Source organism: Phyllopteryx taeniolatus, chromosome 6 (genome assembly GCF_024500385.1).
Source record: "Phyllopteryx taeniolatus isolate TA_2022b chromosome 6, UOR_Ptae_1.2, whole genome shotgun sequence".
Taxonomy (NCBI): domain Eukaryota; kingdom Metazoa; phylum Chordata; class Actinopteri; order Syngnathiformes; family Syngnathidae; genus Phyllopteryx; species Phyllopteryx taeniolatus.
The window spans coordinates 17,456,243-17,479,663 of NC_084507.1; the positions used below are offsets into that span (position 1 = coordinate 17,456,243).

Here is a 23,421-nt window from a genome sequence, read left to right on the forward strand (position 1 = left end):
GTAATTGACGCCCCCCACAAAATGGTTCATAATTTCTATTAGACAGGGCAATGGCCTGTCTAAATGAAGCTCTTCCCCCATCACTTCAACATAGTCCTTGGCACCAAGCTGCCATAAGATAGCACCAAAGCAAAACTTGATTTGAAGAGGCTTTGTCTTGAGCATAAAAACAATGCAAATAGTTGAATACGTGAATAGCGAATTGTGACTATGCAGGGAACACCGTACTGTAGCTATACATGTAGCAATTTATCAAAACACTACAATTAATTTTTAAATGATACACAATTTAGGTTAGTATGTTGGTATGGCCCTGGACAGCTGTTCTAGTTTCTCATGTGGACCCTTGGGAAAATTAACTTCCCATCCCAGCATTAAATACTTAAAAATCAGACATAAGTCATAACGCAGCCAGCTCACTTCATGATGGTGTTGAAGTCCTCTGAGCTCATGCCTCTCTCTGGGTCAGACAGACGGCTGATGATGTCCGGGAGCAGGTTGTAAATTGCATTGTCCTGATGGGAAACGTGATTAGCAGGTCGAGTGTGTGAGGAACCAAATATTCTAATTCAAAACTCAAATGTCTGGGAGTGTGCACCTTGGACGCCAGCTCATTAAAGAAGTTCAGGGCCAGGCTTGTGATGTGAGGCTCGGGGTCAATTAGCAGGGCGGCCACCTCGCTGACTTGTCCTTTGACCTTTAGCACATCCTTAAGCACCAATTGAGTCAGCACTGTCACGGCCATCTGCCTCACAGAGGAGACCTCATCACTGAGCCTACGAGATGATGTGACATTAGCATAAGGAGACAACATTTGTGCTTCGTTTCTAGCCATTAATAATTGACTGTACAGAAAAGGGATTCTCAAACTTTTTGGGTCCAGGGACCCCTTACAGTGCAGTGGAGACATTTATTCCAAGGACCCCATCCTAATTCATAACACCAACTAAACATCTTTTTTGGGAGGGGGGAAATGGACGAACCAGTAAAATCATAGCTGACATAATATACAGTAAATAAGTTGCTGTTTTCCCCGTTGTTTTATTGTAAAGCAATACAGGTAAACCAGGAAAGGAACCAGGAACATCGTTATATTTAGTGACCATAATTAATTTTACCCAATTCCCTGGTCATGCATTTGGCAATCATTTAAATTCAGCAATTCCTATTAATCAGGTACAGTCTCCTCCAAAGGTATTGGAACGACAAGGTCAATTCCTTTGTTTTTGTTGTATACTAAAGACATTTGGGTTTCAGATCAAAAGAAGTTATGTTTTTTATGTCCTGAGGACATAAACACTTAAAAACAATTCAGAAAAAAAAATCTTCAAGGCTTTCATAATTCATGCATAAGAGGGTTAATTAGGGCCTCGGGCCCTGGGTAACAGGCAATTGGCGCAAACTCTCCAACAGTAACAGCAGAATGAATTCTGAAGTCAACAAAACCATTTTGTCGTTGCAATTTAGAGAAAAATGTATCCTAACTAATGTAATAGAAGCTTCATCAAGCAACAAGACCCAAAACACACTGCCTACATAGCAAGGACTTCATCAGTGGGAAAAAGTGGAAGGTCTTGGACTGGCAAAGTCAATCAAAGGACCTTAACCCAATAGAGCATGCATTTTACCTGCTGAAAAGCAGACTGAAGGGAGAAACCCTCTAGAAACAAACAATAACTTAAAGAGGTTGCAGTAAAGGCCTGTAAAAGCATTTCAAATAAAGAAGGCAACAGTCTGGTGAAGTCAATGGGTTGCAGGTTTGATGCAGTTATTGCAAGTAAGGGTTATGCCACCAAATATTAAATGTTATCCACGAGCTAATTTAATGTCTGTTCCAATACTTTTGCTCACATGAAAATTGGGTGGCTTCAAACACAAGATGCTCTTTCCTGAGTTGTTAAACACGTCTAGACTCTTTCCAAAAAATAAGAATATCATGGAAAGGTTTATTTCCATAATTCCATTCAAAAAGTTAAACTTGCATAGATTATACATTCAGGGCCCACAATTTAAACAATTTCAAGTATTTGTTTGTTTATTTTTACATAATTTGGGCTTCCAGTTCATAAAACCCACAAAATCCAAAAAAATAGAATACTGTGAAGAAATCAGCCCAAATTTTGCAGGCCATACATGTTTTAAACTGAGTGTGACACTACTCTAATCATCTACCAAAGTTAAAGCACCTGAACAGGTTTCCCCAGGTGTCATTAAATTGCTTCAGCTTGGTTTGATTGTCTCAATTGAGTTTAATATGGGGAAGACTGTAGACTTGACAACTGGCCAGAAGACCATCACTGATACCCTCCAGAGGATGGGTAAGCCACAAAAGTTTCTAGCTAAGGAGGCTCGCAGCTCACAGAGTGCTGTGTCCAAGCATATCAATGGAAAGTCTAGTGGAAGGACAAAATGTGGCAGGAGACCATGGGCTTCAGCGGATTATCAAACAGAGAAGATTCAAGAATCTAGTAGGGATCCAGAAAGAATGGAATGAGGTGGGAGTCACAGCTTCAAAAAACACCACATTCAGACGCATCCCGGAGATGGGCTACAACTATCGTGTTCCTCGGGTGAAGCCACTTCTCAGCCTGAGCCAACGTAGGAAGCGTCTCAACTGGGCCAAGGAGAAGGACTGGACTGTTGGCCAGTGGGCAAGGTCCTCTTTTCTGATAAACGTAAAGTGTGCCTTTCATTCGGGAATCAAGGTCCAAGGATTTGGAGGAAGACGGGTGAAGAACATAACCCAAGCTTTTTGAGATCCAGTGTGAAATATCCACAGTCAGTCATGATTTGGGGTGCAATGTCCAGTGCACATGTTGGTAAACTCTGCTTTCTTGAATCCAAGGTCACCACAACAGTCTACCAGAATGTTTTAGAAGACTTCATGATTACTCCTGCTGAGGATCTGTATGGAGATGCAGATTTCATCTTCCAGCAGGACCTGGCCCCTGCCCATACTGCCAGAAGCACCAAAACCATGCCATAACAGTGCAATGCCACGGTGCATGGAGGCAGTGATTGAAGCAAAGGGATTCCCAACCAAGTATTGAAAATTAACATTGTTTTGAAAGTACCATATTTTGATTGATTTAATGTAACTCTAATTTCTCTTTTTTTTTTCTCTACAAAAAATGAGAAGTAAATGATTTTTTTCACAGTATTCAAATTTTTTGAATTCCTGATTTTGTGGGTTTAATGAACTGGAAGCCCAAATTATGTAAAAATAAACACTTGAAATTGTTTAAATTGTGGACCCTGAATCGATAATCTATTAAAGTTTAACTTTTTGAATGGATTTATGGAAATAAACCTTTCCATGACTGTCATTTTTGGGAAAGGGTCTGTCGATGTAAATACCATGAAATAGAAGCTGGAATTCTGAACTTTTTTCTCATATTCATCTGATCTGAAACCCAAATGTCTTTAGTATACAACAAAAACAAAAGGATTGACCTTGCCGTTAAAATACTTTTGGAGGGGAATGCATGTGTAGTCCTACTCTGTCAAAGCTCATCAGTTCAGGCTTTCGTGTGTTGTGCTGATAGGGAGTCCTTCAAACTTAAGGTGAATTTCTTCTGGATCCAATAATATAGGTTTTGGAGGTCGACACTTTGTAGTCTCTGCTTTTATATAATGAAAACAAAATTTATCATAAAAATATCATATTTAGAATCTTCGTCTATGGTAAAAGTCTCAGTCAAAATGGATTAGAATAGTAGTGGAATCGCAATCTAATCGTTTTTGGAGACCAATTCAAAAAAGTTTGCCACAATTAAATTCATACCACAAAAGAAACTCATTAACCATTGCTCATTTATGCCAAGGAGTAGGATTTTCTGGCAGAAGATCAGAAACGGGTATACAGCATTTGCGCACGCCAATGCGGGGGCTTACCGCAGCAATGAACAGGGTAATTAATTCTTAATACGCTTATCTGAAGGCCCCACGGCTGTAGCAGCTTCGAGGACAGTGGAGGTGTTTATGTGGGAGACAATTAGGGGGAACTTATCAGGTAGGAAACACTAGGAGGGCAATGAGGCATTAAAAATAAAGTGAATGTTTGACATTTCTGAAACTCCAAAATGTGTGCATTGTCTGACTTAATAACTAATTAAACATCAAACGGAACATCAGCCTCTAAGCTGGCTGTAGGGCACTGGCTTTACTTTGACTTCAGAATCCATTAAAGTGTTTTTTAAGTCAAGTTCTTGACAAGTGTAAAACCTTTAATTTCTTCCCTACTTTATCAGCCACTATCCATAATTATAACACACGGACCAGCCACAGTCTGTTACACACCATTAAACGCTTTAAGAGAGAAGACCTTGGTTCAAGCGTCCCAACCCTCAGTTCATAAAGTGCTGCACGGGTTGCCATAGTAACCACATGTGCGCTTGACTAAGCATCCACCTGAGGTTGGTTAATAAAAAATGGAAGGAGTAAACTTCTCCCCCATTGTGTGATTTAGTGGAGCATTGTGACAGTAGAAGGGGGCTGACAGGGACGATGCACTGAGGCGTGACAAAAAAGTTTGTTGAATAAGACGTCACTCAGCGACACTGCCCACTCAGCTTAGCCATCGGATATGGGGTTGTTCTGAACAAACAACACACAATGGATCTCAAATTGTGAGGAATGAATGCAAGCGGCTGATTGGAGTGACAGCTACACATTCTAATCACCTGAGCAGACTCAAGGGGTCTTTTGCATTACCTGGCATATAAATTCTGGGTCCAGGGCTCCAATATGTTGGGGAAGCGGACAGTGAGGTCTCCCAGGGCAATGATGGCATTTGCCCTAACAACAGGAAGAGCAGAGCGCTCCAGCACCGTAAACATTAAACGGGCATTCTCCTGGCAAACTGATGGACTATAGAAAACAAAACAAAAAATGTAACAATTATCCTGATGATTTCAATCTTTATTGAGAGAGAACAAGACAGCAGGGAGTTTACCTAATCATCATGTACTGTGAGAGGGCCAGACAGGCAGCCGTGGTGAGCTGAGGGTGGGAATAGTGTCCAGGGGAGCTGCATATTTTCACCAGCAAGGGAAGGAATGCATTCAGCAGGTTCTCCTCTTAAGAATAGAATAGAGTGGGGCATGTAAGCAAAACATTACATTAGCATATGAATGCCGCAGAGAGCATTTAATGAGCAGCTAAACACAGGACAGAGATTAGATAGACTCAGTCGTTACCGGCCAATAATTCCGTCTCGCAGATCTTCCTGATGAGTTCAGCTTCTGTGTCTTCTGCAGAGGCGCCAACCAAGCCGAGCTCCTCCTCCATTGTGCTCTCATTGGCTGTGAGCTAATGGAAAATTAAAGCTTGATATAACCGTTTTGGGTATCAAACTCAAGCATGACACTTCATTACACAAACATCTGACCAGAAGCGATGTTAGTTTTTATGAAATATTTTGATAAGTTTGAAGACAACAAACAGAAAGTAGTGGTGTTCCGATTGATAGGCCACTGCTCATGAGCTATCTTTCAATGCATTTCATTATCGATCACGGAAAACAATAATCTGAGGCTTGTACCTTGCAGCCTGCAGAGAATGTGTGCAGTGTAGCGAAAGGCTGCGCAATTAATCCAAATTTGAGGGCGCTTTAAGCGGTTTATTGACACCCCAGTTGGCATTTACTGTAAAACTAAAACGCCCAACAAAAATGATTACTCTCATTTTATATCAAAATACAAGACATCGTTTTAGAAATCTCCAGGTTATGCTAACAGTTAAAGGCAAATCCTATTGACGGGCTAGCTAAATTAGCATTTGATCAAAGGAGTTAATTTACCTCCAAATATTGAATACTCACACACAAATGCCGCAGTAACACTCACTTTTACAATACTCACAGATGGGGATATACTCCTCCCAATCTGTGAAAAACAAGTTTAGGTTATTAGGTGACCTTCTACTCTTTTAACTTACAGTAAACGAGTAGCTCCATGCATGCATTGCACCACACTGCCCCGAAGGGGCCAAAGCACACTTAGCAGGAAAAGCAGATAGTCACTGACTCGATAAAAAACTATTTTCTTTCCGTGACTGTGACATGAAATCAGTATTATCAGTAGTATATCAATATTTCTATTTGTTTAATGCCAGAATAATGAGGATTCTTTTGAGACATATGTTTTTAGCCATGACTATATTTGCCATGTTTTTAGCCATCGCGATTCATTTTTCTTTGTTTAATGCAGCCCTAGGGGCACAAGCCAGTGCAATTTGTAGGCCGGTCCCAAGCCCAGATAAATGCAGAGGGTTGCGTCAGGAAGGGCATCCGGCTTAAAACTTTGCCAAACAAATATGAGCGTTCATCCAAAGAATTCCATACCAGATCGGTCGTGGCCCAGGTTAACAACGTCTGCTATAATTTGCCATCGGCAGGGTTGCCATACTAGTGTAGATAGCCACGTCACGTTTGTGGCTAAGCCTTTAGCTACTTTTATAGAAGTATTTCTGTGCCGGATCACACTACTCAGCCTCCCTGGTAAGGCCTATTCAGGGGTGCTGAAGAGGAGGGTCCGTCGGGAAGTTGAATTTCAGATACAGGAGGAGCAGTGTGGTTTTCGTCCTGGCCGTGGAACAGTGGACCAGCTCTACACCCTCGGCAGGATCCTCGAGGGTGCATGGGAGTTCACCCAACCAGTCTACATGTTTTGTGGACTTGGAGAAGGCGTTCAACCGGTACCAAACCCCCTGATACGGGCTGTTCGGCCCCTGTACGACCGGAGTCAGAGTTTGGTCCGCATATCCGGCAGTAAGTCGGACTTCGTTTCCAGTGAGGGTTGGACTCTGCCAAGGCTGCCCTTTGTCACTGATTCTGTTCATAACTTTTATGGACAGAATTTCAAGGCGCAGCCGAGGCGTGGAGGGGGTCCGGTTTGGTGGCCTCAGTATTGCATCTCTGCTTTTTGTAGATGTGGTTCTGTTGGCTTCATCAAGCCGTGATCTCCAACTCTCACTTGAGCAGTTCGCAGCTGAGTGTGAAGCGGCTGGGATGAGAATCAACACCTCCAAATCTGAGACCATGGTCCTCATTCGGAAAAGGGTGGCGTGCCCTCTCCGGGTAGTGAATGAGATCCAGCCCCAAGTGGAGGAGTTCAAGTATCTTGGGGTCTTGTTCACGAGTGAGGAAAGAATGGAACGGGAGATCGACAGGCGGATCGGTGCAGCGTCTGCAATGACGCGGACTTTGTATCGATCCATTGTGGTAAAGGAAGGAGCTAAGCCGAAAGGCGAAGCTCTCGATTTACCGGTTGATCTACGTTCGATCTACGTTCCTACCCTCACCTATGGTCACAAGCTGTGGATCGTGACCGAAAGAACGAGATCCCGGATACAAGCGGCCGAAATGAGTTTCCTCCGCAGGGTGTCCGGGCTCTCCCTTAGAGATAGGGTGAGAAGCTCGGTCATCCGGAAGGATCTCAGAGTAGAGCTCCTCCACATCGAGAGGAGCCAGATGAGGTGGCTGGGGCATCTGATTCGGATGCCTCCCAGACACCTTCCTGGTGAGGTGTTCTGGCCACGTCCCATAGGGAGGAGACCCAGTGGACGTCCCAGGACATGCTGGAGAGACTACGTCCTTCGGCTGGCCTGGGAACGCCTCGGGATCCCCCTGGAAGAGCTGGATGAAGTGCCGGGGGAGAGGGATGTCTGGGTGTCCTTGCTAAAGCTAGTGCCCCCACGACCCGACCTAGGATAAGTGGTAGAAAATGGATGGATATTTCTGTGCCATCTGAGTTTGAATTTACCATCAAATAAATGTTTTTTTTTTCCAACATCATAACATTCAATGTCAAAAACACAAGCTATATATGTGACGTCAGAGTTTGAATTTCTACCAGAATGTTTTTCTATCAAATTTCTAAAACTGAATTTATATTTCCATCAAAAAATAAAAAACTTCTTGAATTCAAACTCAAATGGCAGATATACTTCCATGGCAAACCCTTGTGTTTTGCCTCTCACAGGTAAGTCTTGGTACTACGACAGATATTTGCTTTGGGTGAGGAAACAAGCGATTACTGGTGTAGATGTGTCTGGTGTTGATCATGTCAAGTACACCACAAACTATAAGAGCAGTTAGCAAATGCCAGGTTTTTTACTTCATCGTACATGGGGTCTCTGTCACATTTTAAAAACGGCTAAGTTGTTAAAATCGGAAAGTGTGTCGTCCGAGTAGAGCACAGACAGCAACTCTGAGACGTGTTGGAAAGATCCTCTCCACTTCAATGAAGTTTGTGTATATGTGCTTGTTGTGATAAGTACTGTCAAATGTTTTGTTCATTATGAAAAAAGTGCACAATATACGTTAATTTCATGTACTAGACTTGTACACACGGCGGTCATGGCGTACTTTCGCTTTGCTGGACGGACCCTTTTCCTTCTCCTCCCTCTGTTCAGTCTCTCCTCTTCGCCTTCGCAACTCACTGCTCACGCTGCGCTCGAGGTGAGACACCTGCCAGAAAGCCACTCTGCCACACAGGGCCAGCAGCTGAGCCAGGCACACACAGTTCACTGCAAGAGAGGTGAAAACGTGACACAACAGCATGTGGAAAAATAAGCACTGGCAAGACAAGAATTGTGGTTCACCTTGTTCATTGGACTCTTGAGATCCCTCTTGTGTTTGAGCGACATCCTTATTAACCTCACTGCCTTCGGCAATTTTATCTAGTAGGAGTCGAGCAGTGCGTTGGAGCAGCCGGGAGCATAGCTGGTCAGGCGATTCGGCCAATAAGTAGGTGAGACGGACGGCCTGCTCCATGAAGCTCTCCCAGTGAGGGTACTCCATCACGGCACCTGGAACAAGTGCAAATGATCAGCAGATGAAACTGACTGAAAATACTAACATACCAAACAATTTTCAAAAAACTATTGTTACCCTCAGCAATTGCATGTGTGAGGCGAGTGAAGAGCTGATGTTCTTGAGGGAGTCTGAATGGGGCGCCTCTTGATTGCTAATGGGGAAAAAGCAACATTTGCGTGTCATCATCGTAGCAGCGCCTAGTACAAGTTTCAAAAACTTAAATATACACCAGAAGAGTTAAAATGAACATGTTAATCCACAACTTTAAAAAGAAACGTATGGCATACACATTTGTCTTTTTAAAAAGGTATGCACTGTATGACTTGCAACTCTACAATCAAGGTATTGGAACACATTCTGACTGAGAGAGCAAAATTTAAAAGCTAGATTCCCCCCATAACCCACATGACAGTAAAAGCAATCCATCCAATGTTGCATTGCACTTATCTCTTATCAGGCCACGGGTGAGCTCCAGCCTAACCCAGCTGACTTTGAGCAAGAGGCAGGGTACACACTAAACTGGTCGCTAACCAATCACAGAGCACATATAGACAAACAAGCATTCACACTCATTCAGAACTATGGACAATTCATTCTTCAATGACCCAAACATGCATGTTTTTTTTCTCTGGGAGGAAGCCAGAGAAAACCCACACAAGCACAGTGAGAACATGCAAACTCCAGGACAAGCCTGGATTCAAATGCCCAACCTCAGAACTATGAGGCAAATATGCTAACCACTCTCCACAGTGCTGCACAAAAAAAGCCTTCTGACCCAAAAGATGACGTTTGTAATTTTTTGACTGAATTTGAATTTGTAAACTTGAAAGCTTTTGCTTGATCTGATTAGACATCTTTATGAATTAAAAGGTTAAGAGTAACAGGGAAAATGTAAGACTGGAAAAAAATTGTGATGTGTTTCATATCGTGATCGACTGATATGATAGGATTTTTTCCCCCCCATATCGCTCAGCACTATCTGTTCAGTTTTGGAATGTCAGTACTAAATAAATATTTTTAATATGCAATAGATTTATTCTTTGGAACAATATTAATTTATGCAATTGCAATGCCTTGCTTTTAGTGAGGTTAGTACACAGTCTATGGCTGTCACTATTGAATCTTTTTAGTATCGATTCTCCTATTGATTATTGGTGTAATAATAAAATTTCATTTTTTTTCTACGACTAAGGCATTTTATTTGCATTTATAAGGAATGGAATTCGATCCTTAAACTGCATACATTGGTACTGAGTGTATGGTATAAATTTGGAGTACAGAATTTGAGACAGCAAAACACAAAATGCTAAAGTTAGCAATTGCGATTACCATTAGCGCGTCAGCGATTACCATTATAGGTCAAAAAACACTACCTTTAAGCTCATTCATAAATCATATTATATGTACATTACACATCGAACAGTTTCTTAGGAAAATCACTAACAGACACGCTATAGTTTTTGGCAAAGTTTATCAGTGGCCCAATACTCTGTCCGTCTGCAATAAACGTGCGTGTGAAATTTGTTTTAATGGCGCAAACATTGTTCCAGGCAAAACTTTTTTTTTTTTTTTCCTGGCAGAACGGCAAGACAGAATTTTTTTGTCAACCTATTTTTGAAGTCGACTTAGGCCTGGTACACACCTAGGGATTCTGCAAGTTTTTAAAGATTTATTTATTTTAATCTGTGACAGACCCCACACGAAGATTTTATTAAAACAAAAACAAAAATTAATCAGGCATTAAACAGTTTTGGTCATATTGTTTGTGATGTGCTCCGATTATCTCAACATACACCACCACGTTATTAGGATTCCCACATATTTTCCGGGCGGGACACGTCCTCCTACTGCAACATGATTGGCTCCTGCGCAAGGGCAGGCTATGCAGATGAAATGAGATAACAATCCAAAACATTTATCACATTTGTATGAAATAAAAACAAAGAAATTTGTTATAGTGAGGTTTAGGGCGAGGGCTTAAGGTGGTTTAGGATGGGTAAAGGTTAGGATGAGCGTAGGTTTCAGTTAGTGGGAAACAATGATGCCACACTTAAGTCACATATTTTCCTGTCTGGAAGCAGTAGGGCGTGTTCTACAGGGATACAGCAGCCAATCATAGTGCAGTGGCGTGTGTACTGGAACCAGTAATATTGGCGCAGGGCGTGTCCTCCCTAGAAACTATATGGGAATCCTAACAATGCCACACACCCCGCACACACACGTGGTTTGACAAACCTGAAGAAAAAGGTATGCACCATTGTTTCCTGAATGTTCCTGAACGTTACTGGAGCCGCGAGCCTTGTAAAAAGGCAATGTCTTTTAAAAAAAAAAAAATTTTTTTTTAAAATAAATTTAAAAAAAAAAAAAAAAAAAAGCTTTGGAAAACACTTGTTGCCATCACTGTGGGATCCCACTTTTATACCAAAAACCACGACATCGGGTAAGATATGTTTGTTTTAAATCACAGACTTTTCTTTTTGCTTCGTCAGGTCGTTTCTTGATTGGCCATATTCCGTTCTATGTCACAATTCACGGTGTCAAGACTCAGCAGACGTCGGTTCTCCCCCACACACGAAGACCTTTGGTCGTAGAATTTTGAACACACTCATGATTTAAGATTGCCGGCCGCGACCTGTTTCGGACCCTATAATTGGGACAAATCCACTCTTAACACACATCAGACCTAAGGACAACCTTATAGGATAATATTATAAAACTGTCTGTCTGGCATTTGACGTGCTTGGTCCGGAAGGGGGAAAATCAGCACAAAAAAGGGCCGATTGTCTTTATGTGCATACCGGGCTTTCGCCAAGTTATTAGATTTTTTTCCCCGGCCCTAACAGTCTTGGCCATACATGCAATTTCACTAATAATTGGCATAATTTCTTTCTGCGTTTCAGTTTTTGGCCATGGTTTCCTCATTTTCAGTTTTCATTTCGGTGCATCATCGGTGTAATCTCTCGCTTCTGTTGGGTACGGTATCCAAATGGAGGGGTTAAAGTATGCTCTGTCCTTTAATCTGGTTAACCCAGCATTTACATTATTAGGAGACGTATAATATTTGTTGCAACCTTGCATTGACCAATTGTTGAATTCAAATGTACAGTATTGATTCATTTAACTAAAATATTATATTGGTTTAATGCAAATAATGAAATACATCTGTAAAGCAATTAAGAATATATTAGAGCCTATATTTAACATTGTCCATTTTAAAAATCAAATATGGCCCTTGGGCACAATATTTTGCCCAGCCATGGGCAAGACAAATTAGTCTGTTGGTTCTTTCACCATGAATCATTACTTTCAATGGGAAAAGAAACTCATGTGTCTGATTAAGTCTCAAGAATACCACTATAATAGTACCACTTACCCTAACATGGTCAGTGATGTTGCAGATGGTGATCACGGTGTCTCTCGCTAGAAGAAAGTCCTCAGTCACTTTTTCTCCCAAAGCCACAGAACAGAGAGTGTCCAGATTGCTGAGGACGACCTCCCTTTCTGCCCTGTTCATAAATAGTCATGCAACGAGGACATGTGGGCAAAGCGGTGCAAATGTATGCTATTATGCAAACGTATGGCCTACATTAACTAAAGCGCTGCAAGTTGGCCTTGCTGGTGCTCAGCAGCTGGCCAGATAATGTACGTGGGAGGCCGGGTTAGAAGAAAAGCATGAAATTTAATAGGTTGTGAATGCTGCCGGCTGGATAAAGACGGGCTGTAGTGTGGGTGGACTACAGATAGTCTTGCTTTTCTCTTGCTCACTCTTCCCTGGAGCAGTGGAAGTCTTTGAGGTGGGGATACACTAAAAATACATATTCAACAAAATGCACTAGCGACCCTCCTACGTATTTGGTCGTGACTTTGATGAGCGCCTTGTTACAACGAGATGTTTCGCCTGGATGACAGGAACAACATTTACACAACTGGGCCATTCCACAGTGACGTACGTATATGCTAAAATGTACATTTATGTAAAAACTAGATCTAATTAACATGTTTTACAAACTGGTTAGTTTTTGGTGCAAAATTGGTGCTATTTCTGAACTACAACTGTCTCACACAGGATGACGCATTGTAAAACCGAGTGTAACGGTGGCGATCCTACGCTGTCCAGCCACACCTGGGCTTGAACCCATGCCTCCACCGTGTCACCGGTTAGAAGTCAGGTGCACTGACCGTTGAGCAAAAAAGTCCAGGCCGCTGACTCTGCAGGCAGCACCCTCTTTTTGAAATCTCAGAGAAGTAAGGTTTTACCAATATACACTTGCAGAGTGAAATCTGGCATCCGAAACATGACATGACAAAAGCAGAAATATTGATGCAGCTCTTGTATTGGTTCTCTTTATGCCTGAATCAGACTACAAAACAAATTTGGTCTTTCACGATTGCACTATGTCAGACTACTGGCATAAAATCTTGCCGCATCTTGGGCAGACAGTTGTGAAACGACATGTATTCCGATACCAACGCATTCCGTCTTTTACGATCACCGGGCTTTATATCTTGTCAAATCAAACACTGCCTCGCCGAAGAAGCGAAACCAGAAAACGTGTCACCGGTCAATGCGACCGGATACACGTTACCATGGCGACGATAACAACAATGCGCCGCGCCAATGTACTGTATTGTGTCGGGGGAAAAAAAAGTACAAAATGATGAAAAACGTGTGGTTTTCATCACCGGTGCTCGGGAGAGGACGTTCATTCAAGGACTGCTTGAGGTATGTTCACGTACTTGTAATACAATACAGCTCACAAGCAGGCAACAAAATGTTATCTAGCATAGCAAGCTAGTGCTAGCACTAACAGTTGTACGTCAACATGCCGGCGGTCTGTCGAATCATGCTGTAAAGCGTGGGTAATCATTGGTTCGTGCGCGTGAAAAAATGTTGACAACGGCGTGCAAGTATGTTGACAAGGGCAAGCACGGGAGGCGATACGCCGGTCACAATACGCAATCCTATTGGTCAACGTCAAGATGCGCTAGGAAATCTGCTGCCATAGTTACCGTAATTTCGGGTATAATGCGCATCCCCCCGCCAGCCCCCCCAAAACTGTCAAAAGTCAAGTGGCTATGAAAATGGTGGAGCCTATACACTTTCGTTCCAATATGACAGGAGTATATATGACTGCATATGTACAATTGTGCTCATAAGTTTACATACACTGTCAGAATTAGTGATTTTTTTGTAATTCTTTTAATACGACTGATGACTTAACAAAAAACTATTAATTTCTCTATGGTTATTTTTGTTTAATGATAATGCTTTTCTGAAATGGTTGACAGGTTAATTTGAATCCCATTAAAAAAATTTAAATGTGTTTCGCCTGGCCCTTCATGTTTTGTTTAAAGAATTGTACCCATTTTACAAATTCTGCCTGGGTAATCAAACGTATGAGAACAAGTGTGTGTTTTCTCTTTAACTAAATAAAAGTAGGTCTGTGAATTTTAAAATAAGAGTAAGTATTACATGTTCAAATAAAGTGCTTAACTTCAGAATAAAAAAAAAATACTTTGTTTTGATCATATGGGTAGAAGCAAAAGCATGCATTGTAAAAATGCATTATACATAGAAGGGTTTTCCAGAATTTTAGGTCAACTTTGGGGGTGCGTATTATACACGAGAAATTACAGTAATCGGGCCAATACCAGGACTAAAATTCTGTAGTCTCATCTAGGCATTAGTCTGTGTGCCTAATGAAGTGTGTGGTAGTTGTCTTACCGTGCAGCCATGCCCAGTAGGAGCACAGCAGCTCGCTTGTACAAAACAGAGGTTTCAGTTTTGCCAGTAAACCTCCCCCACAGAACCTGCACCACAGTGGACTGCAGACTATTGCCACTGCCGAAGAACTCCTGCACCTACAGGGACATAATTGGATGTTATAGGGGTTATGCGTCTAAATCTGCAAGTATAAAGGTTAGGTTAAAAGACTATTATACCGTATTTAGTCAAATGACACCCTCTGTGGATTATTCCAACGTGTTTGTCATTACAGTGGAACTTCAGGTTACGAATTGAATTCGTTCTGTGAATTCAAAGCATGATCAAGATGGGAAAAGAGGAAGAAGAGCAGGATGACAGGGAAAAAATCTTAAGATGTCCGCAAAGCAGGTATATTATAGATATAGTTTAAAGGGACGCTGTGTAAGAATTACTCCCATCTACCGTTGAAATTGTGTATTGTTTGAAATCAAATAGTGCAATCTAACGTCTCAGTTTTCCAAACACGTATTGCAACAATGGTGGCCGTCTGATATCAAAAACCCTATAACCCTATAATAATTGTTCAGAACACTGCCAGGACAGTTGGCCCTACTGTGTTATGCTGGCTATGGTAAACCGAATGAAATAGTGTTTGGAAACCGCTTTGCATAGTGGGTTGAGGCGACCGCAATGACTTCTTAAGCAGGCTGTACAATCGCTGTGTATTTTTCGTCTGAAAAACATGCAACACAAAATGCAAGAAACAGATGGGATTTTACTCAGAAAAATTAGACCGCAAAGCCGGAGACTGATATAAAAAAAAAAATACATGCAGTATAAATGAATCCATACGAAATCCTGAATACAGAGCAGCGATCCGCCGGACATCCTGCCTCCGTTGTGTGCAGCGGATTTGTGTGTGGCGTGCGTAGACTTCAAAGCACTTTAAGCATGATAAATCGTTAGAGTCTTATGTGGAGTTTACCACAGCAAGCACGGGTGGTGATGTGCCATGTTAGTTGCTTTGTAATAAAGGTGAGATAAATAAACTGTCTCCCATGTATTGTTGGAAGATAATGCAGTACACGTGTTGCATTGTGTGACGCACAGAACCAATGATGGTTACGCAGCGTGAGAAGAAGCATAACATGTATCCTTCCGCTCATTCATGCCAAGACTATTCAAAAATTTTAAATGGTACGTAAATAAGAGGTAACAGTTCTAAGAAAATGTTGGGCGTTACCCGAATTATTCACAAAAAGGATTGTTTGTAACCTGAGGTTCCACTGCAATTATCATTTCTCATTGACACAAATAAAGCACGAGGTCATGAATTAAGTACTCACTATTTCCTCAAGACATTGTATTGTTCCTAGGGATGCGTCTATCATCAATTCAGACAGACTGTCCACAAGAGTCTGAGCTTTCATCCTAGAGGGTTAAATAAGATTAGTATTTATGTAACGAACTCACAAGATTAAACTCCATAGTTTAAAGTAAATCGACACATGGAGGCAGTTGACTGAAGACCTAAACATCATAACTGCATCCTAATTAATGGAGGCCATTTTATGCCCTTGTAAGTACCACATAGTTGCTATGGAGATTAAATATAACCGGGCTGTTTATTTACACAGTTGCAGAGCACCAACCATCTATTATGGGTAAGGATTTTATGAGGTTTCGATTTGTATTATATACAGTGTTCCCTCTCCAATTCGCGCTTCATGTTTTGCGGCTTCAGTGCTTTGCCGGTTTTTCCAAAATATTCATAAAAAATAAATAAATAAATAAATACAGCCATATTGCGGAAAGACGCGTTGTTTCATGTTGAGGCGCGCGAGAGAAGCTTTCCCTGCATGCCAAACAAAGAGATGAGTTGACTCAGAGGCATTGTACATGCCTGTACTGTACGGGCACTCATGCAAGGCGCGTGATTGATTACCGCCGCGACATCGACCAATGAGAGCACGAGTGGATTTGTCCCGTGAGCTGATTGGCTGCGCGTCATCGCAGCCTCACCCAGCATCTTCCCTTGTTGTGTCTCGCTAGTTTCGTCCACGCTGTTGTGTTCGCAATAACTTTTTTTGTTTAAGCGATAATTTTTTTGATTAATTAAGCAAGCCCTCACAATGCCGCTGAAGCGCTGTGCCCCTGTGAAAGCTTCCTCCGGGGCGCCCAAGAGGAAGAAGATTATGATGACCATCAGCGAAAAAGAAAACTTTTAGATTTGATCATAGAGGTCAGAAGTTATGCATCTGTGGCACGCTATTATGGCGTGAATTAATCTACAGTGCGGTACATAAAGAAAGAGGACGCAAACATCCAATGTTGAGGCAATGTTGATGAATGTTAATTACTGTATAATAAATGTTAATTACTGTATAAGGTTTTATAATTAAAGATTTAAGTACGTGTACTGTTATAATCTTTGTCTCAAATATGTAAAGTATAAATACTGTTTACATATTTTAAACATTCCGGTAGCCACATACACGAAAATCCTGGGGCAAATCCTACTTTTCGGTTTTTCACCTTTCGCGGGGGGTTCTCGTCCCCATTAACCGAGAAAAACGAGGGAACACCATATATGTTTACTTTATTGACTTTGCACTTCACTGTAAACTTTGGCTTTACAGATACCATGCTATCAGATGTTAGACTAAAGGCAGTTACAATCACTTAGTGGCACCATGTGTTATTTTTTTCAGAGGGGAAAAATTAGGTGTGATACTTATTGAATCTGCGATTAGTTGGGGCACATTGGTATATATTAGAGCGGAGGACCGCTGTTTGAGAAAATGTAGTCAGTCCCTTTGTACGTTCTCCTAAAGTGTTTTCTGGACCTGTTGGTGTCTCCTTGGGGGTTGAGATAGAGGCGCCTGTAGGCCTGGACAACAGCATCTTTGATGGCAGAGTCAGTTGACCAAACCAGAGGCAACATCTTCCTCACGCCACTAAGAGAGTTGGCTACGCTGAACTCGCATACTGTGACACAAAACTCCACCGCCTCCTGAACCACTAAAAACAAACAAACAAAAAATCTGTTATGAGACATGAACTCTTGCAACTTTTTAACACCCTTCAACACCTACCTGAAGTGGTTTTCCGGTAGAGCATGGAGTTAATGACGGAGATGGCTCTCTCCACTTGAAGGGCGAAGGTTTCTGTTTCTCTGAGGTACTGCACCAACCTTTCTTGCTTCTTCAGCTCCGCATCCACTGCCTCTTTATCTTCTCCTTTCGGGGGAGTGGGGGGCAAATTCTGACTTTTCTCAGAGGTATCCTCATCAGAGCCTATGAAGAGGCACGAGAACACCTTTGTCAAAAACTTAAACAAAGATTTTTGGGTTATCATGTAGCGAGAGCCACTATTTTTTCTACTTAAATTTAAATAAAAAGTCTTCACGGGCCATGCCCATTTCCCTCTTGTTTAATCACTTAACTAGATAACTAACATTCATCATAAATCATACCGATCAAATAAGTAAGGTTAATCTTCATAAAGTCAATGTTGATTCCCTTGAAAATATGGATCTGGGTTTACAAACTGGAAGGATATTTGTTACGTGGGGCAAATTTGGGAAAACAAAATACACTTATAACAAAACATACATTGAGTCATTGTCATCATGGTGGCTGGTTTCTGACATACTTAAAATCCCATTTCTATTATGAACTTGTCAATTATAATTAAATGACAAAAAGATGTCAAAGGAACATCATCTAATAATAATGAAACAAGAACTGAATCATAATATGATTCACAAGCAGAGAGCATTTGTGCCGAATGACGCACAAAGTAAAGTGAATGACGGGTTCACCTTTGAAGAGAAGGGCCAGTGTGTCCATTAGAGTCTCTTGAGTGAGAGTGGACAGGGAAGAAAACATGCCTGATTCAGGGAAGCGGCTGTGGGCTTTAATACAGAGACGCACAGCATTCCTGCACAGGTGGAAGATTAAAAAATAAATAAATAAATAAAATAAGTCACATGAAAATTGATGTCTGACATTGTGGCAGTAGCGACTTCAACAGTTACCTGTACTTGTTGACCCGGAGGTACTGAGCAATCATCACTGCTGTGGCCCTGCCATCCTCTATCTCTTTTCCGTCATCCACATCTGCCTCCTCCTCCTTCTCCTGTTGGTCCTTTTCAGAATCACCCAAGCACTCCAGCTCTGTGCCGACAGTGACACGCAATTCAGGCTCCATAGCGGCCCATAGCTCTGACGCTTTAATCACTACAAAGACAAGTTGGCATCCAATGAGAAGATGAAGGAATAAAGTACTACAGTGAACCAGTTTATCATGGGTGGGACACTTTGCGGGCCCGTCCTCAATAGCAAGACGATATATATTTTTTTCAAAAATAGTTTTATGCCTCCCTCAATAGCAATAGCGAGACGATATTTTTTTTCTTCCAAAAATAGTTTTATGCCTCTCATATGCTCTAAACAAACTTAAACACAAACATATTCGAAGAATCAAAATCATTCGGTTTTTAGTCTTCAAACATGTAAATATACATACAAAATGTATAGAAATACTCAACATACTGTAGTGTCTTGTGTACATGCATGTGCCTTTAAGAGCCATGGCCTGGTCAAGTGGTGCGTCACACTAGCGAATCTGCATGAGGTGCAAGTTTCTGGGCAAGAGATGTGGCCACAGTACAAGTGTTTTTAGAGTGTTTGTCTTGTTCAGAGACTGTAGCTCTCCTTTCCCACATGCGAGGGCTATACAGTAAGTATATTGTAAAAACCCATAAAAACAGATCAAAGCAGGGGAACATTGTAATCAGAAAGAATGTTGAACTACTTGTGCTTTAAGCCACCCACGTAATTTTGCGCGATACCCTGATTTGCTTTTATTTTGTCACATCTTGGTGTATCGGTCCTTTTCATCTTTTTGTTAGATATGTGGAATTATGGTCTTTATGAAGCCTTTTCAATTATATTGAAAGGCTTTCTGAAGAACTACTGCTTCACTCACATTAATGAACCCACACAAACTTGAATGGGCTCTGTTGAGCTCGGAAACAGGTGTAACTTTATGACTCAAAGCACTTAGAGTGAATGAATCAAAAATGTTTGATGCAGCTAAAAGCGGAAGCATTGCATCATGCTCTTCAAAACTAAATTCTTGCTGTGAACAAAGGAGGTGGATGACGTACGTGTATCAGGGGGGTTAGCGCTGTGGATTAAAAGTGAGATGAAAGAAATCTATCACAAGCAAATGACAGAGCATGACCTGTTGTGTTGAGGTGAAATGCAACACTTATGTGGCCCTCAGATTACCAAAGAAGCAACTCATTGCTGACTGAACAGTGAAAAAAGATGGGTGAACTTCAGGCCTCTACACATGCACACAAACACACACACACACACTGTGGGCTTCATCCACATGATTACTCCAGTGAAACTTCCAGAGGAGAAATAATGGTGGAACCAGTTTACTGTAGGCGGGCCCTTACAGCAGAGCAAGAAGCCTCCCTTACACTGCCAAGATTACCCGCCGGTTGAGGCAAAAAGAACCCAGCTATTGTTCAGTCAGCTCATATTCGCCTTGGTTTCATCATTGGGCAACAAGATGACCAACATAATGATTTTTAAAAAACAAGCGTGAAGCTCACCTGGTGCGCTCCCGTGCAGCTTTGCTTTCATCTCTCTCAATTTAGTCGTCTCTTTCTCCAGAGTTTTTTCGAGGTCTGTGCTGCTCAACTGACAGTCAGACTTCAGTGAGGTTTTGATTGAAATCTCAAGATCTTAAATTATTCTGACTGGACTTACCTTGCAGCTGTAGGGGTTGTGCGCAATAAAGGCTGCCAGCAGCTGGATGGCACTCTTCACCACATTTATAGATTTGTCTATCAGTCTGTCGATGGCGAGGCCCATCACCTCACTGTACCGACACAGTGGCAGGGCCTAAACACAAGAAGAACACTGGTAAGTCAAGATAACATCACAAGAAACTGTCATGACTAGGGTGCTTACTTTGCTGTTGACAATGCGCGTGTACACCTGCAATACGCGCGACCTGACGTGAGAGTGCGTGTCATGCAGATGCTCCTGCAGGGTATCAAAGAAGCGGTCGCGGTCAGCTTTGCTGGACTCTTCCAGTCCATCTCCACACAGGACACGCACTAGGATGTCACCCAGTACCTCGCACACAGCGACACGCATCGTGTGACTCTAGAGAATATTTTTACAAATGTATTAGCATTCAGAAGAAAGGAAAAATTGTTTGTAGCATGAAGGTTTTAGTGTGTGAAGTACCTCTCCTTCCAGGTGTGTGATAAGCACACTGATGTTGGGGATCAGCAACTCTGGGACCAGAGCACTGAGTTCAGACAGGAAAGATGAAAATGCTTTGACTCCTGACCCCTCCCTGGCAAGCTCCTCAGTTGACTTCTGGCCAATCTCTCTGAAGAAAAATTCAAGGTATTGGTCTTGTACAGTGTCTTACATGCGACAGTGGCACCTTAAGAGTTAAATTCACTCCATGACCAAGCTCATGACTCAATTTACACATCAAATCCTTATGGATATTTTAATCATTCGGGCATTAATCTGTTCCAGCCCACACATAAAAAAACAAAACAACAGTTTTTTACCCATAAAAAGAATTATTTTATGTAAAAATAAGCTAGAAATAAACTGGTTTTATAAAGTAAAATTACTGTACGTAGAGGGGAACCCCGATTTACAAACTATCAATGCTCAAATTATTCCATTTACAAACCACAGACCGAAAAAAAATATCGCCCAATGATCGAACCTTAGCGCAGTGTGCGAACGTTTCATCCATCATATATGTGCCATTTTCAGCCGCTCCAACGTCGCGGTTGGTCACTACTTTGCTTAGTGCGTCATTGTGTGCCTTTTCTGTGTTTTTGCATTTATTTCTGCATTTTGTTAACACAATATGGGTCCAAGAAAAGCAATGGACAAATGTGGCAAGAGGGAGGGACTCAGTGTGCTTATGTGTGTATGTATGTATGCATGCATGCATATATATTAGTGTTCTGTAAATTGACTGTCTGTTGTCGTACTAGAGCGGCTCCAACTACCGGAGACAAATTCCTTGTGTGTTTTTGGACGGACGGGCGCGCGCGCGCGCGCACACACACGGGAATGTAGTACCTTTGAAAGGACAAACCTCTGGGCTAAGTGGAAAGCTGTTGCGCTTTTTTTTAATCTTTTTGATAAACAAAAAAAAAACAGCTAGCATGTGATAGCATTTCCGAGAATGTCATTTGCGAGAAGGTACATGCTGCCAAGAAGTCAAGGAAAAGTGGATTTCATTTTTTATTCTTCATAATTGTAGCAACCTGGTTGTTAAAGGGGTTTTGTGATTTTGGCTTGGCTGTTAATGCACCAGAGCTACTTGTGACGTGACACTGTTTGGGTGCTTGTTGGCAGTACCGCTGCATTTGAATGAGGACAGTGCCGCTCTTTGTTGTTAACTTAATAAAAAATTTGGATCGAAAAGTGTCTTATTTATAGATAAGTGAAGTTAAAGGATATAAACTGACCTCATTACTTCACCTATTATGGCTCTGACTCCATATTCGGTGCTCCACACAGACACAGCCTGAGCAAACACCGATGACAATTGCTCGAAGTGTTGCAGCAGCTGGATCACTTTTAGACTTGCACCTATTGGGCACAACATGCAGGAATCATCGATGTCATCACAACCCAAACAAAAGTGCATTGTGTTTATTCTCTTCTACACGACAGGTATTGTCTTTCGTCTTATACGTCAGAGTGTTTTAGCCCGTCTTCGTCAAGTCTACATGTCCCAAGGTGCAGATACAGTCATAGGTTTCTGCTCGACGTAGGCAGAACTACTTCTACTGAGTTAAGGTCTACTCTCACTGAGGAGCGACAGAACTGTGGTCTGCTCCGGGTGCCTACAACAACTCCGACCCCCACTCCTGCATCGCGCCCACAGTGGAGACTACACAAACGGCGCAGGAAGAAGGAGAAGCGGGGCAAGTGTGGAAGTATCCGAGCAAGGCTAGCGGCTAAACTACACAAGCAGACAATTGCCACCATCGTGTTAGCCAACGTACGTTCTCTGGACAACAAGATGGATTACATTAGACTACTCCACTCTACCCGTAAGACTGTGAGAGAGTGCTGTGTTTTTGTGTTTGTGGAAACATGGCTTAAAAGCAGCATTCCAGACAGCGCCATTCAACTCGACCGGCTAGCATGCTACCAAGCGGACGGGGAGGTAAGACCCAAGGCGGCGGGCTCTGTGTTTACATCAACGTTGCCTGGTGCTAGGAAGCTGTCTTGGTCAGTCAACACTGTTCACCACTACTGGAGTTTATGCTTCTGAAGTGCCGGTTGTTTTACTTACCGAGGGAATTTACTGCCATACAGCTTGTGGCTGTTTACATCCCTCCCAGCTCCAACAACAACAACAACAGGAGTGAGGCACTGAGTAAACTATACCATCACATCAGTGAGCAGGTGACAGCGTACCCAGATGCTTTCCTCATTCTGGCTGGGGATTTCAACCATGCTGACCCCAAGATTGTTTCCAAAACTCCACTCAACCATTCACTTTCCAACACGGGAAATAACACTCTGGACAATGTTTTTACGCCCCTGAGAGGAGCCTACAAAGCCCTTCCCCTCCCCCACATCAGTGCTTCAGACCACCTCACTGTAATGCTAATGCCAGCTTACAGATCACTGGTTAAAATCACCCAACCAGTTAGGAAACAGGTACGAGTGTGGCCACAAGTTTCCCTAGAGGCACTTCAAGACTGTTTTGCCACCACAGACTGGACCATGTTCAAACAGGCTGCTACCTACAACTCCATCACTGACCTTTAGGAGTACAGAGACCGTTATCGCCTACATTAGCAAATGCATGGATA

General features: G+C 42.1%; 1 protein-coding gene and 1 non-coding gene across 4 annotated transcripts in view; both read right to left on the minus strand.

Moving 5' to 3' along the window:
• The window catches only part of ncapd2 (non-SMC condensin I complex, subunit D2), a 39,192-nt gene that overhangs the window by 5,472 nt on the left and 10,299 nt on the right, over nt 1-23,421 (minus strand). The window contains exons 8-28 of one of the 3 annotated variants that reach the window (XM_061777565.1): nt 22,060-22,183; nt 20,801-20,948; nt 20,519-20,716; nt 20,315-20,449; nt 20,158-20,245; nt 18,565-18,766; nt 18,349-18,467; nt 17,621-17,821; nt 17,372-17,546; nt 15,872-15,956; nt 14,544-14,680; nt 12,192-12,324; nt 8,894-8,969; nt 8,605-8,811; nt 8,369-8,529; nt 5,847-5,885; nt 5,199-5,310; nt 4,955-5,078; nt 4,714-4,869; nt 599-776; nt 421-515 (exon numbers count right to left, since the gene is read on the minus strand). In XM_061777565.1, coding sequence (XP_061633549.1) covers nt 421-515; nt 599-776; nt 4,714-4,869; nt 4,955-5,078; nt 5,199-5,310; nt 5,847-5,885; nt 8,369-8,529; nt 8,605-8,811; nt 8,894-8,969; nt 12,192-12,324; nt 14,544-14,680; nt 15,872-15,956; nt 17,372-17,546; nt 17,621-17,821; nt 18,349-18,467; nt 18,565-18,766; nt 20,158-20,245; nt 20,315-20,449; nt 20,519-20,716; nt 20,801-20,948; nt 22,060-22,183 — 2,893 coding nt within the window. Of the gene's footprint in view, nt 1-420; nt 516-598; nt 777-4,713; nt 4,870-4,954; nt 5,079-5,198; nt 5,311-5,846; nt 5,886-8,368; nt 8,812-8,893; nt 8,970-12,191; nt 12,325-14,543; nt 14,681-15,871; nt 15,957-17,371; nt 17,547-17,620; nt 17,822-18,348; nt 18,468-18,564; nt 18,767-20,157; nt 20,246-20,314; nt 20,450-20,518; nt 20,717-20,800; nt 20,949-22,059; nt 22,184-23,421 lie in introns of all 3 variants that reach the window. The other 2 variants (XM_061777566.1, XM_061777564.1) reach the window with 2 other exon arrangements.
• Nucleotides 19,809-20,108, minus strand: LOC133480227 (small nucleolar RNA U85). The gene has a single exon (XR_009789229.1). It is a non-coding gene; the product is annotated as a small nucleolar RNA U85 (small nucleolar RNA).